The sequence below is a fragment of the Rhamphochromis longiceps genome, linkage group LG7, assembly GCF_057381845.1.
Source record: "Rhamphochromis longiceps isolate RC_006_pf linkage group LG7, R_longiceps_female_GT1.1, whole genome shotgun sequence".
NCBI lineage: Eukaryota > Metazoa > Chordata > Actinopteri > Cichliformes > Cichlidae > Rhamphochromis > Rhamphochromis longiceps.
The window spans coordinates 25510557-25533130 of NC_140563.1; the positions used below are offsets into that span (position 1 = coordinate 25510557).

A 22574-nucleotide genomic window follows, 5' to 3' on the forward strand; every position below is an offset into this window, starting at 1 on the left:
TAGATTACAGCTCAGCATTCAATACCATCGTTCCCTCGAAGCTGGACAGGAAACTGCAGGATCTAGGACTGAGCAGCTCCCTCTGCAGCTGGATCCTTAGCTTCCTGTCTGACAGACGCCAAGTGGTCAGACTGGGCAGCATCACCTCATCCCCCATCACACTGAACACTGGTGCTCCACAGGGGTGTGTACTGAGCCCTCTCCTGTACTCACTCTACACCTACGACTGCACAGCCACTAACAGCTCCAACATCATTGTGAAGTTTGCGGACGACACTACAGTGGTGGGTCTTATCACCAACGGTGATGAGACGGCTTACAGGGAGGAGGTCAGCGCCCTGACCCACTGGTGTCAAGACAACCATCTCACCCTCAACGTCGCAAAGACAAAGGAGTTGATAGTGGACTTCCGGAGGTGCAGAGAAGTACACACCCCCATCACCATCAACGGCGCTGCTGTGGAGAGAGTGAGCAGCTTCCGGTTCCTTGGAGTACATCTGGCTGAGGATCTTACGTGGTCAGTACACACAAACAAAACAGTGAAGAAGGCGCAGCAGCGCCTCTTCTTTCTCAGGAGACTGAAAAGATTCGGCATGAGCCCCCGCATCCTCAGGACCTTCTATCACTGTGCCATTGAGAGCATCCTCACTGGATGCATCACCACCTGGTATGGCAACAGCACCGCCTACAACTGCAAAGCTCTCCAGCGAGTAGTGCGGTGCTCTGAACGGATAATTGGAGGTGAGCTTCCCTCCCTCCAAGACATCTACAGGAAGCGCTGCCTGAGGAAAGCGGGGAGGATCATCAAGGACTCCAGTCACCCCAGCCATAAACTGTTCAGACTGCTTCCATCAGGAAGGAGGTTCTGCAGCATCCGGTCCTGTACCAGCAGACTGAGAGACAGCTTCTTCCACCAGGCCATCAGACTGCTGAACACGTCATAGACACCTCAGCTTCACTACTGGAACTTCAACATTATGCACTCCATACTGTACAGTAACGCCACTGTTTTGCACATGTCTCAACTCTCTATATTTTTATATATTTTATTTATTGTTTACTCTATTTAATTTGTAAAATATGTGTACACACACACACACACACACACACACACACACACACACACACACACACACACACACACACACACGTAGAAAAATATTTAGTATACACATCCAGAAATGCATATACTATTATATACTGTACATATATTTATTAGTTTCAGATGTAGCCATTCTTGTATTTTGCTTGTTTACATTATTGTATTTTGCACATCTCTGTTGCTTGTGAAGCTCGCACACAAGAATTTCACTCACATGTGCTGTACCAATGTACCTGCACATGTGATGTGACAATAAAAGTGATTTGATTTGATTTGATTTGACAAGCTTGATAGCATTCGCTGATAACTTGCCACACCACCCTTTATCTATATACATGTAATTTTTTTGCTTCTATTAGAATTTCAAACTGATTGTCTGTGATAATTCTTTTCTTTTCTTCACAGTGTTCTGTTTTCACTAAAATCTTGGCCAGGAGGGAAAAGAGAAGGAGGAAGAGTGATGCTTTGGAAGCAAGCATGAAGAATCCGTTTGCTTCAGTGGTGGTGCTGGTGTGAGCAACAGACAGCGGCAGGGGGATATTAGGAGCTGATATCTTGCCTCCTCATTCATCCCTGATAAAACACAGCAGGATGACGGCTCTGCTATTTCTGCTGCTGCTGCTGAGATGATTGCTGTTATTATCTGGCTGCTGGAAGCTTCTGTTTAGAGCTCCTGGATTGTCACAGCAGACCAATCAGTCAATATCAGTGATAGATTTATGGAACTCCTGCTGGGTAACATTAGTGTTTGTTCAGCTATAGTCAGCTGATCATACACAAGGACATTTATCATGTTTGCATCAAATGTTTTAAGTAGAAAATAGATAATATTATGGATAAGGCATTGTGTCTTTTATCCCAGCATAAATGGGATGATGGTTTAAAACAAGTTTAAATGTCAAACAGACTGATTTCAAAAGTGGCTAAACAATGTATGGAGTATTAGTTCCTTATAGTATGGTTTAACTTTATGTCAAATGGTTTTTAGGCTCAAGTTTTAGTTTTAGAAGCTATTATTTACCATAAAAGTATTTCTTTTCCCTGCTTTGGGTAGCAAAGCAGTGCATGAACAAACAACTCTGACTGGTTTTAGAGGTCACCAGTGTGGATCATCTACCTCCATCTCACCCTGTCTCTAGCATCCATTTCTTTCACACCATTTCCTCCTTCACTACATCCATAAATCTTTTATGTTGTCTTTCACTATTCTCTTTTTTTTCTTTTTCTTTTTTTTCTTTTTGCCTGTCCCATTTGGTTCTTTAGCCATCAGAATTGTTGTCTGAAGACCAACAAGGATACCCAATGGATTTACTTTGCCAAATGGATCATCACGGCCTTGCCGTATTGGTCCATTTGATCAGCCAGGGATAGGAAAGGGAGAAAGAAATACTGTATGAAGGAAAAGAAAAACAGAAGGGAAGAGGGACAGTGAGAAAGGGCAGTTAAAAAGAGAAAGAAAAGGAAAAAAAATCTCCTGGATCACCTGTTGAGAGAAAAAGAAGAGAAAACAAGCAAAAACAACAGAGCAACATACTAACCACAACACCATCACGTTAATCTAGCTAAGTGTAAACAGCAGTAAATACTAAATATTGAATGTTGTTGTGCAGCACATAGGACCGATAGCGCACAATGTGCTTGGAAATAGCAGCCAATAGAGGTGTAGTTTATGTCTACGAACAGTGAACACCCATGTGCACACCTGTGTGGATCAGCGCTCTTGTATTCAAAAGGTTTCCCCCATGTAACGGTCTGCTAGAGGATGTAGAGAGCCATAGCCCTGTCCCCCAGGGCATGAAGCAGGCATGGAGGAGATCCAGGCCCCAGACATCCAGAGGCCCCAGAGTGCGACAGCCAAAGGAGGACCACCGGAGGGGCATCCGTGCCACCCTCCTGGGAAGAGCTGAGGAGAGCCCCAGATGAGGGGTCACCCAGTAGCCACGGAGCAGAAGCCAGAGGGGCTGCAGTGGCGTGCCCGCCGGCTCCGCCGGCAGCCAGCTGTACCAGAGTGAACCGAGCCGCAAGCCCAGAGGCTGGAGGCCCGAGGGCCCCCTTTGCCCTGGAAGAGGCCTGACCGAGCAACAGGCACCAGGCCCCGCCAAGTAGTCACCGGGAGTGAGCTGGTACATACCTGACCGCCCAGCCCGGACACCAAGAACCACCAACACACCGACCCCTGAGGGCATTTCACTTATTCTCTTGCCTGGGAGATTCATCATCCTTTGTGCAGTATATCCACTATCCCGCTTGTCCAAACTATGTCCAAACTATCGCAACCTTGCCTCACTGCCTTGGTCTCCAAATTGCTCAAGCTGTCTCTGTGATGCACTCATTTATAGTTTTTTTTCATCTTGGTCACTCCCATTGAAAATCACCACATCTTCGAATCTACCACCACCACCATCTCATCATAAAAACCAGCACAGAGAGACTTTAAAGTGATTGTTATAGTGATTTGACTTTAGAAACATGAACAGGTAGAAACAGAGGCTGCAGCCTGACTGCTTTTGTTATGTGTTGAAGTTCAGGGTCTGGCTGCTGGGCTGGTCACCATTCACTCAATCTTAACATCATCTGGATTCTTGGCTGTCCTGAATGCAGGACAGAAACAACTTTAACTTCCACTTTACTATTGCGCTTTCATCTATTTGTGCAATAAAAGAAATGTTTACATCCACGTTGTGGACTGAGCCACTATTTTCCTCCCCTGGCACACAAACTGAAATCAGCTGATTGTAGTGCATGTGAAACCAATAAGCAGGACCAATAGACAGGCAGACTAACGATCCCAAGGAACTGAACCAGTGGGACCATTCTCGATTCCCATCCCTAATCATAGTCCATGGAAACTCCCGCCTAACCTCATCTGTCAACCTGTCCATCAGCACTGCAAGCAAAAGGGCCTGGGCTGTCCCCCCACTCTTTCCATGATCTCTTTCACTCCTCATTCAAACCGTCTGTTAGAGTTACTTCTATCCTTTAAGAGTCTTGTCCGGTCGAGGTAGCCCCTCTGTATTGTGCCATTTTTTAATGGAGTGGCTGTTTGGTGTGTCCCAGGCTATTTTTTGCTTGACAAGATCATTGTAAAAATGATCTTTGAACCTGCCAATGTGCGATGTAGGACTACAGTTCTAAAGCCATGACTAAAGATATTACAGCAGATCTTTCAAGTTGGTCATTATTTGTTTGGGACTAGCCAAAAATCCATATTGTAAAGCCAGCTCTAAAAGATATGCTGCTGCACTCTCTATGGTGGAACTGATTTTGCATCAATGTGTAGTTATTGATGCAAATCAGTTCCACCCAAAGAGTCTTAAAAAATATGCAGAACAGATACAATAGACTCCATTTAACTACAAAAAAACCAGCTCATGTCCTTGATGGATGAATGCACAAAAGTAGCAGCTGCTCAACTTAAGAAAAAAACTGTACTATACATGTATCTGCCTTGCCATCTTTAAATGTTGCCTACAAATTTGCAAAACACCCAGAAAGATGCAATGCGATAGGCTTGATGAAACTGAGAAACATTCGGAATAAATTTGTGAATGGTTAATTGTATATTTTCATAAATGTAGGTATGTTTATAAATACAAAAAAATGTAATGTTTACAAATTTTAACATTTGCCCTACTGTCCATATTGCCCATCATATTATTCTAAAGTAATAAGCAATTATAATGTGCCTCATTATAACTAGAGGTTATTATAAATAACATAGAGGTTTGATCGTGTACAGCAGTTTTATGTATGAAGGTTTGTGATATAGTTATAAAATCCTGAGCTATTTAAGTCTTGTGCAGCAGATGTGGACCCATCCTAATATCTGCTCATTACTGTGCTTTCACTCTATTTTTGAAATGCAACATTTTTCACTTGTTTCATATTTTATCTGTAATCTGATTCAGTCAGACTATAATGGATAAATTTGCCTATTTAAGCATGCTGTCATCTTCCTTCAACATCTTTTAACTTCAATGATTTCTGTACATTTATCTTTCCACAAAAACCTTCCCCCTCCTCCAGCCTAAAAACTTTAGTCAAGACCTGCTTTTTAAAAATCATTTTCACTTAACAAAAACCTTCTTTTTTAATATCTCTGAATTTAGTTACTTTCTTGGGTTTTAGGCTTCAACCTCAAACTGTTGCATCTCACCTACACCTATGTAAACACTGAGAATTACTGTCTGTCGCACCCTGGAAAGCATCAAGATTCATCACAGAAAACAGCTCGATGATTTTTCTTTCACCTTTCCATGCTGGCATTTGATCAGTGAACCACCTGCTGCTCGAGGCAGTTCAACCCACACTTACTGAGGTTATATACTTCAACGGAGCAGAGAACACAGATAAGCTTAGCATTTTTTCACTTCCCAAACCAGTTAATCCATGCTGACATTTATCCTGATATCTTATTACAGCAGAAATTTGAACACTTTGACTTCAGAGTGAAACTTTTAAAGAAAGCTTTTTTTATACTGAGTTAAGTTAATCTGCCCTATACACGTTTAGGCAATGAGAAGTCTGTGAATATAAAACAAAGAAGACACCATGCTCCTGCTGTCATAAATAGAAGGACCACTATTGAGTTTTGTTTACTATCTGGGTTTACATAAAGATTATATTTAACCAGGATTGTTTCTAGCTGTAGAGGATTCCCAGTTAGATTCACCATGATATGATTGCTTTCTTCTCTATAAGGCTGTGGGTTGCATTGTGAAAATATTAAACAATATTTTGAAAGGTGTCAGTGCCTGTGTTTCACATTTTGGTTTCACAATATGGAATAACTTATTAAATATTTACAAAGCATGACTCCTCCTTAGTATTTATAAATACAGATATACATATCTTAATTAATAAGCTCATATATAACATGGTCATGGTATCATTTATAAACTTGAAATAAGTTATTAAGAAAGTATTTAGATGCATACACACGTGTGTGTTTGCGAATGTGCTAATAAAGGTTTTGTAAATGCTTATTCAGTAGTGTATTTCATGGTAAATTCATGCAGATATTAGTTGTTACTTAAGTGTTTTGTGTGTCCTCATCTAAACTGTGGGCAATGCTTGCTGATGAAAATTAAAGTACCTTGAGACTCAAACAAGTCTCAGCTCTCTTCACAACAGCACAAAGGACAAAAAACAGCAAATGGCAGAGAACCTTGCAAAGGATTATTATTGTTTAAAGCATATTTTTATTATTAAGAAAAAAAAAATTTCTGGCTCTATTCTGTTGCCCTAATGCACTTCTGATATTCTCTCAGTGTTTTGTTCATTGTTGTTCAGGCACATGTTCGAAGGTCTAAATTATTTTGTAAATTACAAATGCCTTGACACATATATGCAGCTCCGACTGACCCCTTTCCTGTTTTCATACTTAAGTCAACACCAATGCGTGAATTACTCCATAAAATGAAGGCAGGTGATTGAACGAGACTTTACTTAAGTCCAGTTGTCTAATTAAGGTGAATTATTCTTGAACGTTTTTTGTTCCTGTTATTGTTTTGAACATTGCCAGATAACATGTGGGTCCATTTCTGTCATTATTATTGTTTCCTTATTGGTGTATCTAAGTTTCTACCCTCACCGCTGGCTACTCAGGTGCTACTGTTACTGTGATAAAAGCAGGATGTGTGTTCAGTGACATTTTAAAAATGAATACTTTTTTTTAATTATTTATTATTTTTGTTTTTATTTTTCTATAGAAGAAACTAGTAAAACACATGCTCAAATTGTGGTGTGCAAATGAATGCAGAGGTGCTCCAAGTGTGGAAGTGTGCACAGAGATGAAGAATGTTGAGATAATTTACAACATGAATGGTGCAAAACTGGTAGGCAACATGTCACCTATGGGAGCATCGAGAGAGGGACCAGAGAGAGAGGGCAGAAAGGGTGAGAACAAAATCAGAGGAGGAACTTGGTGTATATTTTGAGTGAAATGTAATTTGGGTTGGGAACTTCAATGCACAAAGCACATTACTGGGTAATTGCAATGAAGGGTAAATATTATAGCAGGTGAAAAATCAACAATTCACACTAGTCTTACATTCATTGGTTCGTGTTTGTTATGAAGGGTACTTAAAAAAGACATCGGTAGGAAGTGACCACTGTCCTTTAAGGGCTGATAAACAGTTAAGTGTAGAGGAGAAGGTTGCACCGAGTGTACAGAAGTGAGCCTTTTGGAGTACCATTGAATCCTGGTACCTCATTCACCCCTTCGTAGTCCTATCTATGTTCCTAACACACATACACCAACACACATGCACACGTCTTCCTTTACATGCTTAATATTCATTAAGCTATTTAAAGAGCACTTTTGCTCTGTTTCAGGTAAATTGTAAATCTGCACCACCGATTTGTGTGATGAAATTTTCTCTTCATCTCTTTTCTGCTGTAGCAACCAAAGTCAACCAAAGTAAAACAAGGTTCAAGGTTCAAGGCTCTTTATTTGTCACATGCATAGTTATACAAGTATAACACACAGTGAAATGTAGCCTGACACGCTCCTCGACATGTGCAAAAATTGGGGGGGGTAGAGGAAGAACATTATATATATATATATATATATATATATATATATATATATATATATATATATAGTATATACACTGGGTGAATGTGCAGTAGTAGCAGCAAGCAGGTGAATTCTGTACATTAATATGAATAGACATCTGACTATTTTACAGGATAGACAATATAAACACATTTAAAATTAAAGGAATTGAAATGTACATTGTGCCTTGGTTTAGTGTCTGGAAGAGTCCTGTCTCAGTCAATTATAGATGATGTGAGAGGGCGGGTGTGTGTGTTTAGGGCACGGATGGCTTGGGGATAGAAGCTCCTCTTGAGTCTCTCTGTCCTTGCCCGGAAGATGCGGAACCTTCTACCAGATTGCAGAAGTTGGAACAGTTTGTTGCCTGGATGGGACGGGTCCTTCAGTATCTGCGCTGCTCTAGTCCGGCATCTCCTGGTGTAGGTGTCCTGAAGCGGGGGGAGAGCAATCCTGCAGCAGCGTTCTGCTGTACGGATCACTCTCTGGAGAGCTTTTTGGTCCTTCACACAGCTGTTCCCAAACCACGATGTCATGTTCTGTGTGAGGATGCTCTCCACAGCGCCTGTATAGAAAATCCTGAGGATCTTTGGAGAGACCCTGAACTTCCTCAGTTGTCGTAGGTGATACAGGCGCTGCCTAGCCTTTTTGGTCTGGACCTGAATGTGGGCAGCCCATGTCAGGTCTGAGGAGATGTGGACACCAAGATACTTGAAGGACTGCACCCTCTCCACTGGAGCTCCATTGATGATGATGGGCTTGTAGTCTCTGTGCTGACCCCTTCTGAAGTCCACCACCAGCTCCTTGGTCTTGCCGACGTTCAGCTGGAGGTGGTTGTCCTGGCACCACGATGCCAGATTCTTCACTTCATCCATGTAGGCCGCCTCATCGTTGTTGGAGATGGCACCCAACACCACTGTGTCGTCAGCAAACTTCACAATGGTGTTGGAGCCATGGGTGGCCACACAGTCTGAAGTGTAGAGGGAGTAGAGCAGTGGCGAGAGGACACATCCCTGAGGTGCTCCTGTGTTGATGGTGATGCTGTTGGAGAAGCACCTGCCCACCCTCACCACCTGAGTTCTGCCAGTGAGGAAGTCCAACACCCATGCACACAGACGGCTGTTAAGTCCCAGATCCCTCAGCTTTGTGAACAGTCTGCAGGGCACTATTGTGTTAAACGCTGAACTGTAATCAACAAACAGCATTCGCACATAGTTACCCTGTTTCTTGTCCACGTGGCTGAGAGTGGTGTGTAGGACGTGGGCGATGGCATCATCTGTGGATCTGTTGGATCTGTAGGCGAACTGCAGCGGATCTGTGGTGTCTGGGATGGAGGAGGAGATGATGTTCTTCAGCAGCCTCTCAAACACCTTCATTACTACTGAGGTAGGTACAACTGGCCGGTAATCGTTCAGGGATGAGGGTTTGCTGTTCTTGGGCACAGGGATGAAGGTGGATCTTTTGAAGCATGTGGGGACCACAGACTTCGCCAGGGACTCGTTGAAGATGTAAGTGAACACACCTGCTAGCTGGTCAGCACAGCAGCGCAGCAGACGGCCGGTGATGCCGTCTGGCCCCGCCGCTTTCCTTGTGTTCACTCTCCTCAGTGCCGCTCGGACGTCATGCTCCGCGATGCTGGTCACCGGTCTCTCGCTGATGACGTCACTGTCCTCGGTAGTCAGGCGGTAGATAGCATTAGCCGCCTGGCTAACCTCGAAACGGGCGTAGAACCGATTCAGCTCGTTGGTGAATGCAGAGTCGGCGTTGATCGGCACAGTGTCCCTGGCAAAGGTATTGTCACAATTTGTTTGGTGCAGGACTCAATTGCAGGACTCCAAAACTAGTGAAAAAGTGAAGAGATGGGGATTGGGATAATCAACACTGTGGAAATTGTTTGGATTGTTGTTGCACATTACCTTGTATATAAATCCACTGAACTTTTGAGTGCGTCCTGCTTGCCTGGCTGCACCTTGACACTGATGAGTGTCATCCCCACTAACATTAACTATTAACAGGTAACCCCACATTTGCCTGTTAATAGTTTAAATTTTACCGCTATGGGGTTAGCACGCTTTGTTTATCATTTATATAGCACTGCCACCTCCTCAGGTGCTGCCTTAGTACATACTGACTTGTTTACTAAGACTTTTTACTTGAATCATTTGCAGAACATTTGGTTCACCTTGGATGGTCATTGTAAAGACACATGATATTAATTCTGCTATTTACTGTCCTATAGTACATGTAGTATGATTTCTTAATTACTTTGTGAGTGTGTATCCTTTATCCATGTACCTGAACTATACCCTTTTTAATCCTTTTTGTGAGGGTGGTGGGTTGATTAGTTTTAATTTTAGTACATTTCTGTGGCTGGGTTCTGGCCCTACACTGTAAACCCGGATAAGTTCAATACACTTAAATCGTTTGAGGAAACCAATTCCCTTCAAATGATTTGAGTAATCAACCCAAAACAAAAAATTAACTGATTTAGTCAAGTAAACTTAAAAGTAAAATTGTCACAATTTACTATATTGAGTCATCGCTACCTAAAGTGTTTAAGTATTCAATATTTCAAAAATAATTTGTTTAAGTACAGTTAACTTAATATTAATAGAAAAAACTAAATTGTTTAAGTGGTGCTAATATTACAAAACTCACTTTTTTGCGTAGTGTTTAATTAAAAGCGTCTTTTAATTAAATGTATTATTATTACTAAAACTTAATATATCAAGGCAAACACACTCAAAACCAAAGACCACTAAAGTGTTTTTTGTTTTTGTTTTCTACTTTATTTATAACAAAACAAGACTTTTGTTTTCCTTTGAACAGTATTCCAATTTTTACACATGGCGCTTCTAAGAAGACATTTCTTTCAGAAACTGTCAGGCTCAGGAGGGACTCGGAGTCAGACCGTCACTAAAGTTCACGTTTTATTTACACACACAGACACCAGGTGCGAATATATACAGGTGAGGGGGCACAGGAAGAGGGTCTCCGGGAAGCACAGGCACGGGAAGAAGAGGGCTATGTACAAAATCCACTGAATCTCAGGTAGCTCGGACTCCGGCTTTAGCTCACCAACGGCGGTCCTCAGGCTGGCGAGAATCCTGGCACAGAGAGGAAAGGCAGGTAAGTAGTGGCACGACAGAAACTCAGAAAAAGGCTCAGATAGGTGATGACACTGACGAGTGTTACACAATAATCCAGCGAGGAAGCACTCTCAGCAGCCGCCTTAAGAAGTGAGTGAGATGATTGCTTGCAGGTGTCCGAGCCAGGGGCTGGAGCCGTCATGACTCCGCCCCGGTAGAGCGCAGTGCAGGGGAAAGAGAGAGATGCAGCGCAACAAAAACACTTGTAGCCATACAGAGTCAGCCGAGAAGGCACAGGGTCATGACAGAAACAAACACAATATTTCAGTTGTTCCTAGCCACTTTTTGACAAGAATTTATTTGTGGTCTCTGAGGTAGTTTTTTTTGAACAGTAAGTTTTTTGTTTGCACAATTGGACTTCCAATAAAACATTTTCTTTAAAACAATCCTTTTAAACAGATAAAACTGTGTATCACAAGTAAAGAACTTTGGTGCGACACTCTGGGTAACAAGTTGTAACAGTAAAACTTATTTTCACAAATATTTTAACTTGGAAAAATAAAAACTATGGAATAAGGAATGGCCCCAGCGAGACAATGAAATTAAAGGAATAGTTCACTGATTTTACATAATAAGATATGTTCTTACCTTAGCTTTGACGAGTTGATGTGTACCAGTCTTGTCTTTGTGCGTGCCCTCAGTCATGCAAATGGAGCAAAGCCTCTCCCATATATTCCAAATACCTCCACTTTTTGCTCCTTTTAGAAGCTACCGAGCTCCCCCATGTTTTCCCTATTTATGTAAAATTACATGAAAAGTGACACTCTCCAAGTTTAGTTTAACTAAATTTAACGTGTGGATTTTCTAAGCCGATAAGAAGGGGTACTATATTACAAGGTGTAATAACACTGTAGGAGCACTTCTTCATCCCCCCAGTAACTCAGTCTATGCTCCAGAGTGCACTAGGGTTACTGCGCGCTTGTAATATAGTGCCCCTTTTTATCGCCTTAAAAAATCTATACATTAAATTTAGTGAATCTAAACTTAGATAGTGTAACCTTTCATGTAATTTTACATAAATAGGGAAAACGTGGAGGAGCTCGGTAGCTTCTAAAAGGAGCAAAAAGTGGAGGTAGTTGGAATATATGGGAGAGCCTTTCTCTCGCACAAAGACAAGACAGGTATGCATCAACTCTTCAAAGCTAAGGTAAGAACATATCTCAGTATGTAAAATCAGTGAACTACTCCTTTAAGCCCTGGTTTTGCCATCCACTAAAAACAAAAAAAGACAATTACAAACACAATAATGACTTCCTGAACTTGAGAAAAAGCTGCTCAATGAAGAGTGAACATTCAATGTATCTATACACACATTGAAAGCTCATTTTTTTAGCCTTTGGAGTTTTGGAGGAGGATCGTTTCGTCCCAGATTCAGCATAATCTGCTGGATAAACAGGAATGTATTCTTCATGCACTTTGGGTACTCCAAGTGGAGTGCATAAGTCAGTCCAAACAGGAGACACATTGCCAAAGGAAGACTGCAGATGGAATCCATTACCACATTGCCCTCTAGAAGGATCCCCAGCTGGCAGGGGTTCAGTTCTTGCTCTGGACTTCCGTTTTCACCATTGAAGATGATTCCTATTGGGATTTCAAGGTCACCATCAGCAGCATTCTACAGAGGGGGGGAAAAACTGTGAGTTAACCTGTTGGTGGAGAGTAACACAAGTATAAAAGGTCAAAGTATTGTATTTCTATAAATGTTGTTTATTATTTAAGTACAAGTTAATTGTTCAAATAAAATAAAAAAAAACAGGAAAATTTGGGGAATCTGTAAGGCTTATTGTCATTATACAACTGTATAATGAAGTTTGTCCTCTGCATTTGACCCATTCTTCAATGTTGATAAGGCAGCAACCCGTAAAGAGAATGGCGCTGCAGCGGCGCACATGTTAATAAAGTAAACTTTACGAGAGGCCGTACAGGTGCAGAGGAGCGGTGTTCAGCCCCTCGAGCCTCAGCGAGGGGCTGAGTGTCAGAGCTCGGCTGTGCAGAGAATAATGACAGGTTTATTTGTCCGTGTGAACGGCTGGAGGTGCCCGGCCGTGCTCTGGTCCTCCTCCTCTGACCGGGGCCGGAGTCCGGACCCGGGCTAACCCTGAACACGGTTTGGATGTGCTCACATCACACAATGGAACCGCGCGGTTTGGATGGACGAGGAAGATGCTAGAACCATTACGCATGAGCAGGGGTTAAGGCTGTGAGGGTTACAGCCTTAAAACATTTATAATAAATACTTTTCACTACTTTGCGGATTTCACTTATTGCGGGTTGTTTTTGGGACGTAACCCCCGCGGTAAACGAGGGTTCACTGTAGATTGAATTAGCGTGCACATTTGCGTAATGTAACATGCAACTATTTTTGCTTAAAGTTGAAATAAAAAGATTTAACTCACCAGTGTGCGTGGAGGTTTGAGGAAAAGTACTCCCTATCGACTGTAGACTGAAACAAACATGTCCAATCCCAGGCAAAACCACCAAAAACGACTTGTCTTAATTTTTCCTGACAAACAAGTCCAGACGTCTCTTCGGTTCCAGTGCCGGGAAAAATATGGGAGGGGCAACAAAAACTTAAAAATAGTGAAAGTGCTTTCAACTAAACATGATCAGTAAACATCAAATTTACTTTTATTATTTGAGTGTTGAGTTTAAAACTTATTCTCTTATAAAAAATTGAACTTAAACTATTTATTAGAATAAACTTAAAATAGAAAGGACCATGTTAAATGTATTCATTTTAGTGCATCACATGCAAAACAATATAGGTTAAGTGCAAAAAGCTTCCACCAATGAGTTCTGTCTGACACAGTTATATGATTTTAGTTTTACAAAGAAAATTAATTACCATCAGTAATTATAGCTAAACCATTTGAATGCAAATAACTTTTGGGATTACAGTGTAGTGCTGTGTCTTGTCCATGTGTGATAATGTGTTGCATTGATACATACTTTCAGGATCAGTCAGTTCTCTACACAGCTGCAGTAATGACTTATTTTCTGAATATGAATCTGAGATGGCAGTGAAAAAATGGTCTTTTTGGAAAAATCCATGCCAGATTTGTTTCCTTCAGACAAATGAAAACTTAATTCTGCAGCATCTAGGTTCTCTGGTGAGTAGACAGAACCTTTGCGCACAGGTTGAATTTAGACCTCTGGTTGATTTGATTGACCTCATCTCCTCAGTTCCTTTTCTGTCAGACACTTTTCATTTCCTGTGCTGTTACACACAGCAGATAGGTCCTGGCAGCATTCTTGTTGATGTCTCTCTCTCTGTAGATTCATCTCATACAACACCTCTGACTGACAGTTCTGTGGAAAGCTAACCGATGGCAGGAAAACATCAGCAATAATCACTGCCGGCAGAAATCCAGAGAGCGTGACCTGATGAAGACGGATCTCCATCAGAGCAGTAGGGCAGCTCTGATGGAGTTTGTCTGACAGGACGCTGAGAGCTTTGATAAGAGTCTTTGAAAGCAACCTGGAGCCTCTGAAGCTGAGCAATCAATCAGCTGGATGGATTCATTCAGAGAGGTTGAAAAACTGATGCACTGCTGTTACTGTCTTCAAATGTTTCCATCATCAACCAACAGTTTTATTAGTCCTCATTCATCTCTAAATACTGAACACAAAGGAGAAACGTTGCTGCGTGATATTTATCAGTTTGGAAGTTTGGAAAAAAAAACTATTGCTGCTTAATATAAGAAAAATTATTTGATAAAATATCTCCCCCGAGATAACTTCAGGCTTTACTCAGTGGAATAGAATCATTCATTCACAAACATTCATATTTGTTTGTTTTTCTTCTTTTCTCCCCAGTTATGAAGACACTTTTGTGATTCATGAGCTCAGCTAAATCAATGAAATTTGGTTGTCTGCACTGTTTCCCATTATAGCTTTCACTAATTATTTACTGTAATAGGTTTGCAGTGTAGCGTTCTTGTGTTGTCTATATAGGTATATGTATATGTGTTCATTACAGATGTTTGTTTTAATAATTTGCTGTTTGTTTTTTTCTGTTTCCTGTCATTTAACTGAAACTAATCACTTAATAAAACCATGATGTGGTACTGACCTCTCCTTAAAAAGAGAAAAAGGAACTTCCTTGGACCTTTTTAGCAAGTTTTAAAATGTAATTGATCAGTAGCGACATTATAGTAGCGACATTATTAGTTCATATGACACAACATGATCAGGGGTGCAACGATGCATCGAGTTAGTTGAAAAATTCAATTATAAAAAAGATTTTATGTATCTTTTTAAGCTATTTTTTGTCTTCTTTTAGGCTATACTTGTTATTTGTAGCTGTCCATCCTAACACAGCAGGCTAAAACAGGCTAAAACAGTGATTTTACGTTAATTTACATTTGAAATGTAAAATCACAGTCTATTTATGTGAATTTAATGATATTCTAGAAGACCAGTACAAAACTGTAAAATACACAGTAAAATACTTTTATATCACGATTTTTTTACAGTGTACTTAACCCTATATATGCTACTTTTGTATTTATATTTAACTGATTACCTTTTAAATCTGTTTAAAAGTATTTTTCTTGTATACTGATTGCTGATGGATGCTAATATTTGTGAGGTGATTAATAATTAGCAGCAGTGGTATGGACAGTGATTCAGAGTTAGGAGCATGATTCCTCTTTACTGGAGCAGATCGGCGGGGAGGAGCTTGAAGTGTTGCCAGTGACAAGTTATTCACTTGTAAAAAAAAAAAGGGGAATTAATAAGATGAAAAATACATTGACCAGCTGCTAAAAACGGCTTGTAAAATACCACGAGTTGTGTGACACTGCATACTTTTAACACAGCAGTGTAACAGCTCGAGCTTGTGGCAGCTACCGGTGCACACTACTAAACATCTCCGGAGCGGCGACAGCTCCGGCTGGAGACTCTGCCGAGGACCGTTAATTTGAGCGGTGGACCTGAAGGCTCGCCGAAACTTCGCAGAACATTCCAACTATAATGTTTACCAAAGCGATTCACACGAGAAGCCTTTCCTATCAGACAGTCCACAGTTGCTCATGTGGCCCCTGGGAAAACATCTCACCCCTGCTCTAAATGAATGTATAATGAATAAATAAATACACGAAAACATATTTCTGACATTTCTGCTATTTTTCATGTGTTTACTGTCGTATATATAACAAAATAAGGACGATACTGTAAACGTACTTTTGTTCTGCAATTTAAAAAATACCAACATGCCAATGTTAACTAAAGTAGGTTTGCAAATAGTTTTACTTGAAATGGAGATTCCTCTTAATTTCTCTGAACACGTGATATTTTTTTTTATTTCAATGAAAATCAAAAAAAATAAAATAAATGATGAATAAAAAAATGTTCTGTTTATTATCAAAAAAAATACATTATTAAAACAAGTTGAAGCCTTAAGAAGACGCTTTCAGTTTCCAGGTTGTGTTTGCGTCCTGTGGAAACTGAGATACCAAATACCAATAATGGAATAATAGCAGTAATTTAAAATAATCTTTTACAAGTGATGAGACTTTTTATTCATGAATCTGAATTTATTGACCGATAAATTCAATTTAATCCCACCCCACACAAACGTCAGAGTCCTCCCCGGAGGTCAGGGACGCTCTGATTCCGTTCCTGTCCATCATGAAGTAGCCTCACTCAGTCTGGTTGTCTTAAATACTGTGCACGCTTTATTTTCCTCCATAGTGGTCTTTGTAACTGGTAACTGGTGTGACGTCAACTCGTATGTGACTGAGAGAGAGAGAGAGCGAGAGCGTGTGTGTGTGTGTGTGTGTGTGTGTGTGTGTGTGTGTGTGTGTGTGTGTGTGTGTGTGTGTGTGTGGTGGGGGGGGTGTACACAGACCTGCACACATTACCTGCTCTTCATCCTTCTCCGTGCTCATCACTTATCGCCAGGCAAGCACCGAGGCACCGACCAGGATCACAAACCCCGCGGAGAAGCGTAAAGTATGCCCCCCGAGGCGCTTCGGTTTGGACCCGGTGTCTGTTGTTTAATCTTTGGCGGATTTTACGTGGACGAGTTAGTGAATGGATCCAAAGGACACCGAGCCGTAAGTTGCAGGTTAAAGCTGGAAAACTTCTAGTTTGAAGCTTATTGGATTGTGATTCTGCAGCGGAGGACTTCCCACATCAAAAGCTGCTGCTGCCCGCAGAAACCGCCGGGGAGCTCTGTGAGGACCCTGTGATTTCTCGTGTAGTGGATCTCAGATCCCAGATCTCCTCCACTGAAGATCTGTCACTTCAGGCCCGTTTGTGAATACACATCTCGAAGATGAGAGGTGTCTCCTCTCTCTGTCCTCCTCTTGGTCGAATGTGGATGGATGTGGCGTCGTGAGGAGGCACTAGCCTGAGGACAGTTTGGAGTTTTTTGCCCACACATTCTTCACCTCATGCAGTTCCTTCGGCCGGCCTGGGCTCTGACTGCCGCCGCGGTCTGCTTCCTGCTCCTATTGCTCCTCCACAGCCAAATCCTGAGGGAAGGTAGTGTTTCTGTTTTCTGGTTACATAGTTACATACATATGTGCTTGTGTATGTTTGTGGTCAAACTTAGGAGCCAGAGTGCTTCAACAGGTCAGATACAATATGGGAAAAAATGTACTGAAAGGTTTCTGTCTCTGTGGTTTCAGTACCCGGAGACACTAACAGGGAAGTGCATTTGTGCATGCAGTCCCGCGGTTTTAGTCGTCTGTGCAGCGCTTGTGCAGCAGTGATATGGTTACGGTATGATGATGATATGGTAAATTAAGGCCAGAGATGTAAAACAAATGAATCAACATCAGTAGAAACGGACCCTGGTCGGGACGTCCGGGCGGGATAAGGCGCTCAGGAAGCAGTCTGAGCTCCAGCAGAGCTTCGATGTTTTTCGCTGTAGGAAACCGAAGCAATCAGAAACAATCTCAGAGATGAAACACTCTACCTGTCTATCCATCGTGCCACACACAGAGCGACTGTACGGTTCTGTACACAGACCGTGCAAGGAAATCTAATGAATGTCATGGCAAGTTATTAAACTTCATTCTTAGCAATTGTGACATTTATTTTGTTGGTCTGGTCGCTCTACTATTGCAGTGTTTCATTTCTAGACTGATGTGCAGGTTTTATCAGTAACAGACACAATAATACAAAGTGTTTATTTTACTAATGTTCTGGACTATTTTTAATCCTTGTTAAAAAGTAGTTTTGATATTTGTATGCTGATCTCTGTTGTGTTAAGAAAATATATGACATAATGTGACCCCGCCGGTACACAGGGTTTAGGCTTGTGCTAAGCTCCACTCTCTCAATGCAGGGGCATTACACTTTTATTACAATTATGATTAGAAATTAAAACTTGACCAAAATTTGATTAGATTCAAGCAGGAACTAGAAAAGTCTCTTTGCAACTCTAAAAGACAACAATCGGGAAAACAAATGTTTTTCTGATGCTTTTTATTATTTGCAATGAAAAGAATGAAGTTATTGATCTTTTCTGAGGGGGGTGGTACTCACACAATGAGGGTAGAGTTAATTTGCTCCTCTGGAGGACTCAGTAACCTTGTACCGTGTTTCACTGTGTGCTGTCATTCTTTCTCCTGTTAACTTCGTCTTGGATTCATCTGCTCTGTGACTGCATTTAACCTCTAACCATCATATTACCATCATCTATTTTTTTTAGTTTACTTTAAGCATTTGATCTTGTTTCCCCACCTAAGAAGTGGTTTAGATACTGCTACTCATCCTCTGAGACCCCTGCAACTTTCTTATAACAGGGTCATTGCTGGTGGATCCCTTATTTTCTTTACTTATCAAATTCTTCATCTTTGATAATGTTCCTTTTCTATTCTCCTATAGCCTCTGAGATCTTTCACTTTAAACGGATCTTCAGATATTGTAGTCTAGATAGTCGGAAGAATCTATCTCTTATTAGCAGTCACTATATCAGTATATGTCATATATCATATCAGATTATTCGTGATATTATTTGTGATAATATGAAGTATTTACGTGACATAAAAGTGTCATATTACAATGTTATAACAATGCCAAGTGTTTACTTGCATAATACACGTGACAGGAGACAAAGTCAGGAAAACAGGAGTTTCATCAGCAATTGCTAACAAAGCACAAAGCTTTGTAAAATATGCGAGAAAACTGTTCCTGCCAAAGGTGGAAACAGTACAACCAGGCTATGACGGCATGTGAAGAGATGATACAAGCAGCTGATGGTATGTGACCTAAAAGTATATAAATTACTCCATCAAACTCTCTCGTTAGGCTGAATATGACAGGAAGAACAAAATAGTGCATGGAAATTAGTAATGCAGTTACATAGTAGTAAAGGAGGACTTTAAGCAGCTGGTTCAAAAGCCGAACTCAACATACAATGTCTCGTGTAAAAAGAGACATTGAAGAGTTCTGAAGAGTTAAAAGGTTAAGTTACTTTAGTTATTATTACTCGAAATTACAGCGCTCTGTCTTTATTCCATATGTAGTGGCGACAAGAACAAAATTCTGTCACGGATACAGATGTTGGTGATCGTGACATTAAGTGCAGGCGATGTCTGTTGAACGTGACCTGTGGAAAAAAATACAAACAGAGAATAAAACGTTGCATTTGCAGGGGGATGATTTATACAAATATAATATTATAATAAATCTTTTATTTAAATTTTTTTTTATACATTTGAATAATTGCTGTATGTGTGACAATATTCACGAACAGTTTTGTGGAGATTGGCCTGCACATTGAGGAAGAAATAGTGTACATATATGCAAACATACATAATGATCATTATAGTAAGAAGATAGATAGATAGATAGATAGATAGATAGATAGATAGATAGATAGATAGATAGATAGATAGATAGATAGATAGATAGATAGATAGATAGATAGATAGATAGATAGATAGATAGATAGATAGATAGAGAAAGGACAGACAATGGTCTTAATTTTGTTTGCACTAACAAATAAATTGTACTGCTTACAAACTCCAGTCACCAGTAAAACATAATAAATATAATTGTCATTCTTGAAACATTGCATTATTTACATCTTTAGCTGAGTGATTCTTGCCAAAACAAGCAGCACTGCAGTAGTAGAGAAATTCTTTTTGTAACTTCCTTCCGGACTCATCTGGCTGAAATGTCGCCAACACTGTGAAAATTTCAGTGTTCAGGTTTGTTCTGTGGTGGATAGTAAAGAAAAGAAGGAAGTGCAGAGCATTTTTACGAAGCCTTGTCCCTGAAGCACCACACACACAATGCTCCAGCTTAGTGTTGGAGTCCCACTCGTACTTTGCATTCACTAAAAACACTGATATAAAATTGCTCAGTGATCCAAGTGGAAAAGCACCACAGCGTTTACTTTAAAGAGAACAAAAAAAAAAAAAAAATCAACCTGTTCTGCTTCCATCTCTAGCAGCACTGATTTTTCTGTGGTTGTCAGTACTAGTTTGCAAAAAGCACCTCATCAGGGGGTTCTGCAGTGTTGAACATGCCCCTCCTTTGGGATACCAAGAGAGCAGTAACATTAATAAGCTCAAACGTTTCCAATGAAAAGTGAAAATGAGTTAATAAGTTGTGATCAGAAAGGGCCAGTAAAAATTAAACAATGTCTTTTGCCTCTATGGTGTAAGCTGGATCGTGTCCAGTAAGTTGAGCAATTTTAATTTTGGAAAAGTGGACAAAGTTGCAAGGAGCCAGATCTAGTGAACAGGTCAGCTGATGAGCAAACATTTTGTCGATGTAGCCTAAAAAATGCATCTTTAATACAGTTTGTGCCAGCACAGTGTCTTTGCTACAGCCTAGTGCAGCCTCCATGTTGTTGTAGGCTTTCCATAAATATGATTGCAAAAGTCTTCATCAGCAGCTTCTGCAGAGGAAAATCTGCAGGAGAAAGTTTATATTTTAACATACTAACAGTCATGCTGCATCATGTTCACCTGCAGAAAAACAGAGAGAAACATCTGGATGTATTATAATCAGTGTTTTGTTAAGCTGCATTAACACTCAACGACATCATCAGCTGTAATATCAAAAACTGGAACTGATATTATAACAATTTGCATCAGCCAAGAATACAGTGAGAACATATTCAGTTCTCTCATCTTTGGTTAATACTGCACATAAAATCTGCAGTTATTGAAGTGAACTTATTTTTTGTTTACTTGTGGAGTGAACTGAAAAAGATTCCAACGATAATAAAAGTACAGTGAGGGTAGCATTAGTTAGTGTCTTGGTAGGTCTAATGACTTTTCTCAGGGCCTCATCTTTAGCTACTGTAGGTCTTAACATCCATCAGGTCACTTTTCCAGCTAGCCAGTGTTGAAGAACCACTTGCCACTTTTGAGGCATGGAGTAAAAGCTAACAGTCTTTCCTTGGTTTTTGTAATTGCTATTGCCAGGACACAACAAAACTGAGCCCACTTTTTAGACCATACAGTGTGAAAACTGTAATACATTTATGTTTTAAATTATGGACAGTACAAGCATTTCATGCCCACTTTGAGCTCAAGCCCCTTATCCTGTGAAACCAGGCAGACACTCTTTCAACCTTTATGACTTTCTCTTCCAGAGAACTGTTTTGGAATATTTTGTCATTGGCGGTGATAGTGCTGGGATTAGGTTCACAGCTTAAGTTGTTATTATTGTAGGCTCAAGAGACTGGGTGATTTCCCATAATGCACTGGGCTTGACCACTTCCCCCTTTTGTGCTACTATTGCACACCATTAAATTTGATCTACTCTTGCTTGTAATTTGTGTTATGTCCTGTTTGTTATTGTGTTTACCCTATGCAATCCTCTGGTGTCCTCTTCCTCTTACAAGGCAGTTCTTTCTTACCACCATCACCAAGTGCCTTCATAGGAGATTGTTAATTTAGTCTTGTCTCTGTTTAATATTGTTTTTCTACCACAAAGTGTGTTGAGATAACTATTGTTGCTAACTGTTGTCTGCAAAATGATGCCCACCCCACGGACATGCCAGATTAAAACAGACTCGCTTCCAACCCTAAGCTACAAAAAACAGCAAAAACAAAACAAAACAAAAAACAAAGTTAATCATAAAGGCAGATTATAGTGGCAGGTTGTGGTTTTTGCTCAGGGAGCGGTCTGAGGGAGGGCTGATCGGCACAGGTGTTGTACATTCACTAATCCCACCTCTCTCTTGTTATGCGGTAGCCTGCTGGGACCTTGAGGCTCTCTTGCACACAGACTGAGAGGTTACAGCCAGCTTAATAAAGAAGAGCTCAGTTATGATTTGTGTGCAGTTTGGTGTGCTGAGCAGTTATAGCTGAGCACACAGTCTTTATGGTGTGACTGAGGAAATTAACACTGTAGTGTACATCTGAGTGTGTGCTGAGGAGACCTTATGGTTTGTGGGATGACTGTTAAACGGCAAATTTCCCAAGAGAGGTGGGAAACTGAGCACTGTTTTATTGAGTGTAACGAGAGGCCTGTGACTGTAAGAGATTTGGGTTTTGTTTTGAATTCACACACCAGTAAAGACAAAAACTTGAAGAGGGGAAAGAAATGCAAAGAGACTTTATTTTTGAGAAGGGGAAAAGTTTACCAAGGTTTTTATGTTTTCTTGGAACCAATTTCACACCAGAAGTCTAGTCTGTGTGGTATGTAAAAACCACATAAGATTTCAAAGGTTGAGGGTAAAATTTTAACAATTTGTTGTATTGCTTTTACACCCGGATGTATTTTATGTAATAAAATGCAAAGGCCTGAAAAATGTCCTTTTCATGATTTTGCACTAGCTGCATGGTAGTTA

At 40.6% G+C, this 22574-nt stretch overlaps 1 protein-coding gene and 1 long non-coding RNA gene across 2 annotated transcripts in view; one reads left to right on the forward strand and one right to left on the reverse strand.

Moving 5' to 3' along the window:
• Nucleotides 1–10513: 10513 nt before the first annotated feature.
• On the reverse strand, nt 10514–16739 carry LOC146665392 (uncharacterized). The gene is made up of 4 exons (XR_014912600.1): nt 16672–16739; nt 13204–13333; nt 10845–12422; nt 10514–10765 (listed from the first exon to the last, which is right to left on the reverse strand). It is a non-coding gene; the product is annotated as an uncharacterized LOC146665392 (long non-coding RNA).
• LOC146665393 (chemokine-like protein TAFA-5) overlaps nt 15660–22574 on the forward strand; it is a 52707-nt gene continuing 45792 nt past the window's right edge. The window contains exon 1 of the mRNA XM_085413019.1: nt 15660–17296. Within this exon, the coding sequence (XP_085269145.1) occupies nt 17206–17296 (91 nt within the window). The 5' untranslated portion in view covers nt 15660–17205. The remainder of the gene's footprint in view (nt 17297–22574) is intronic.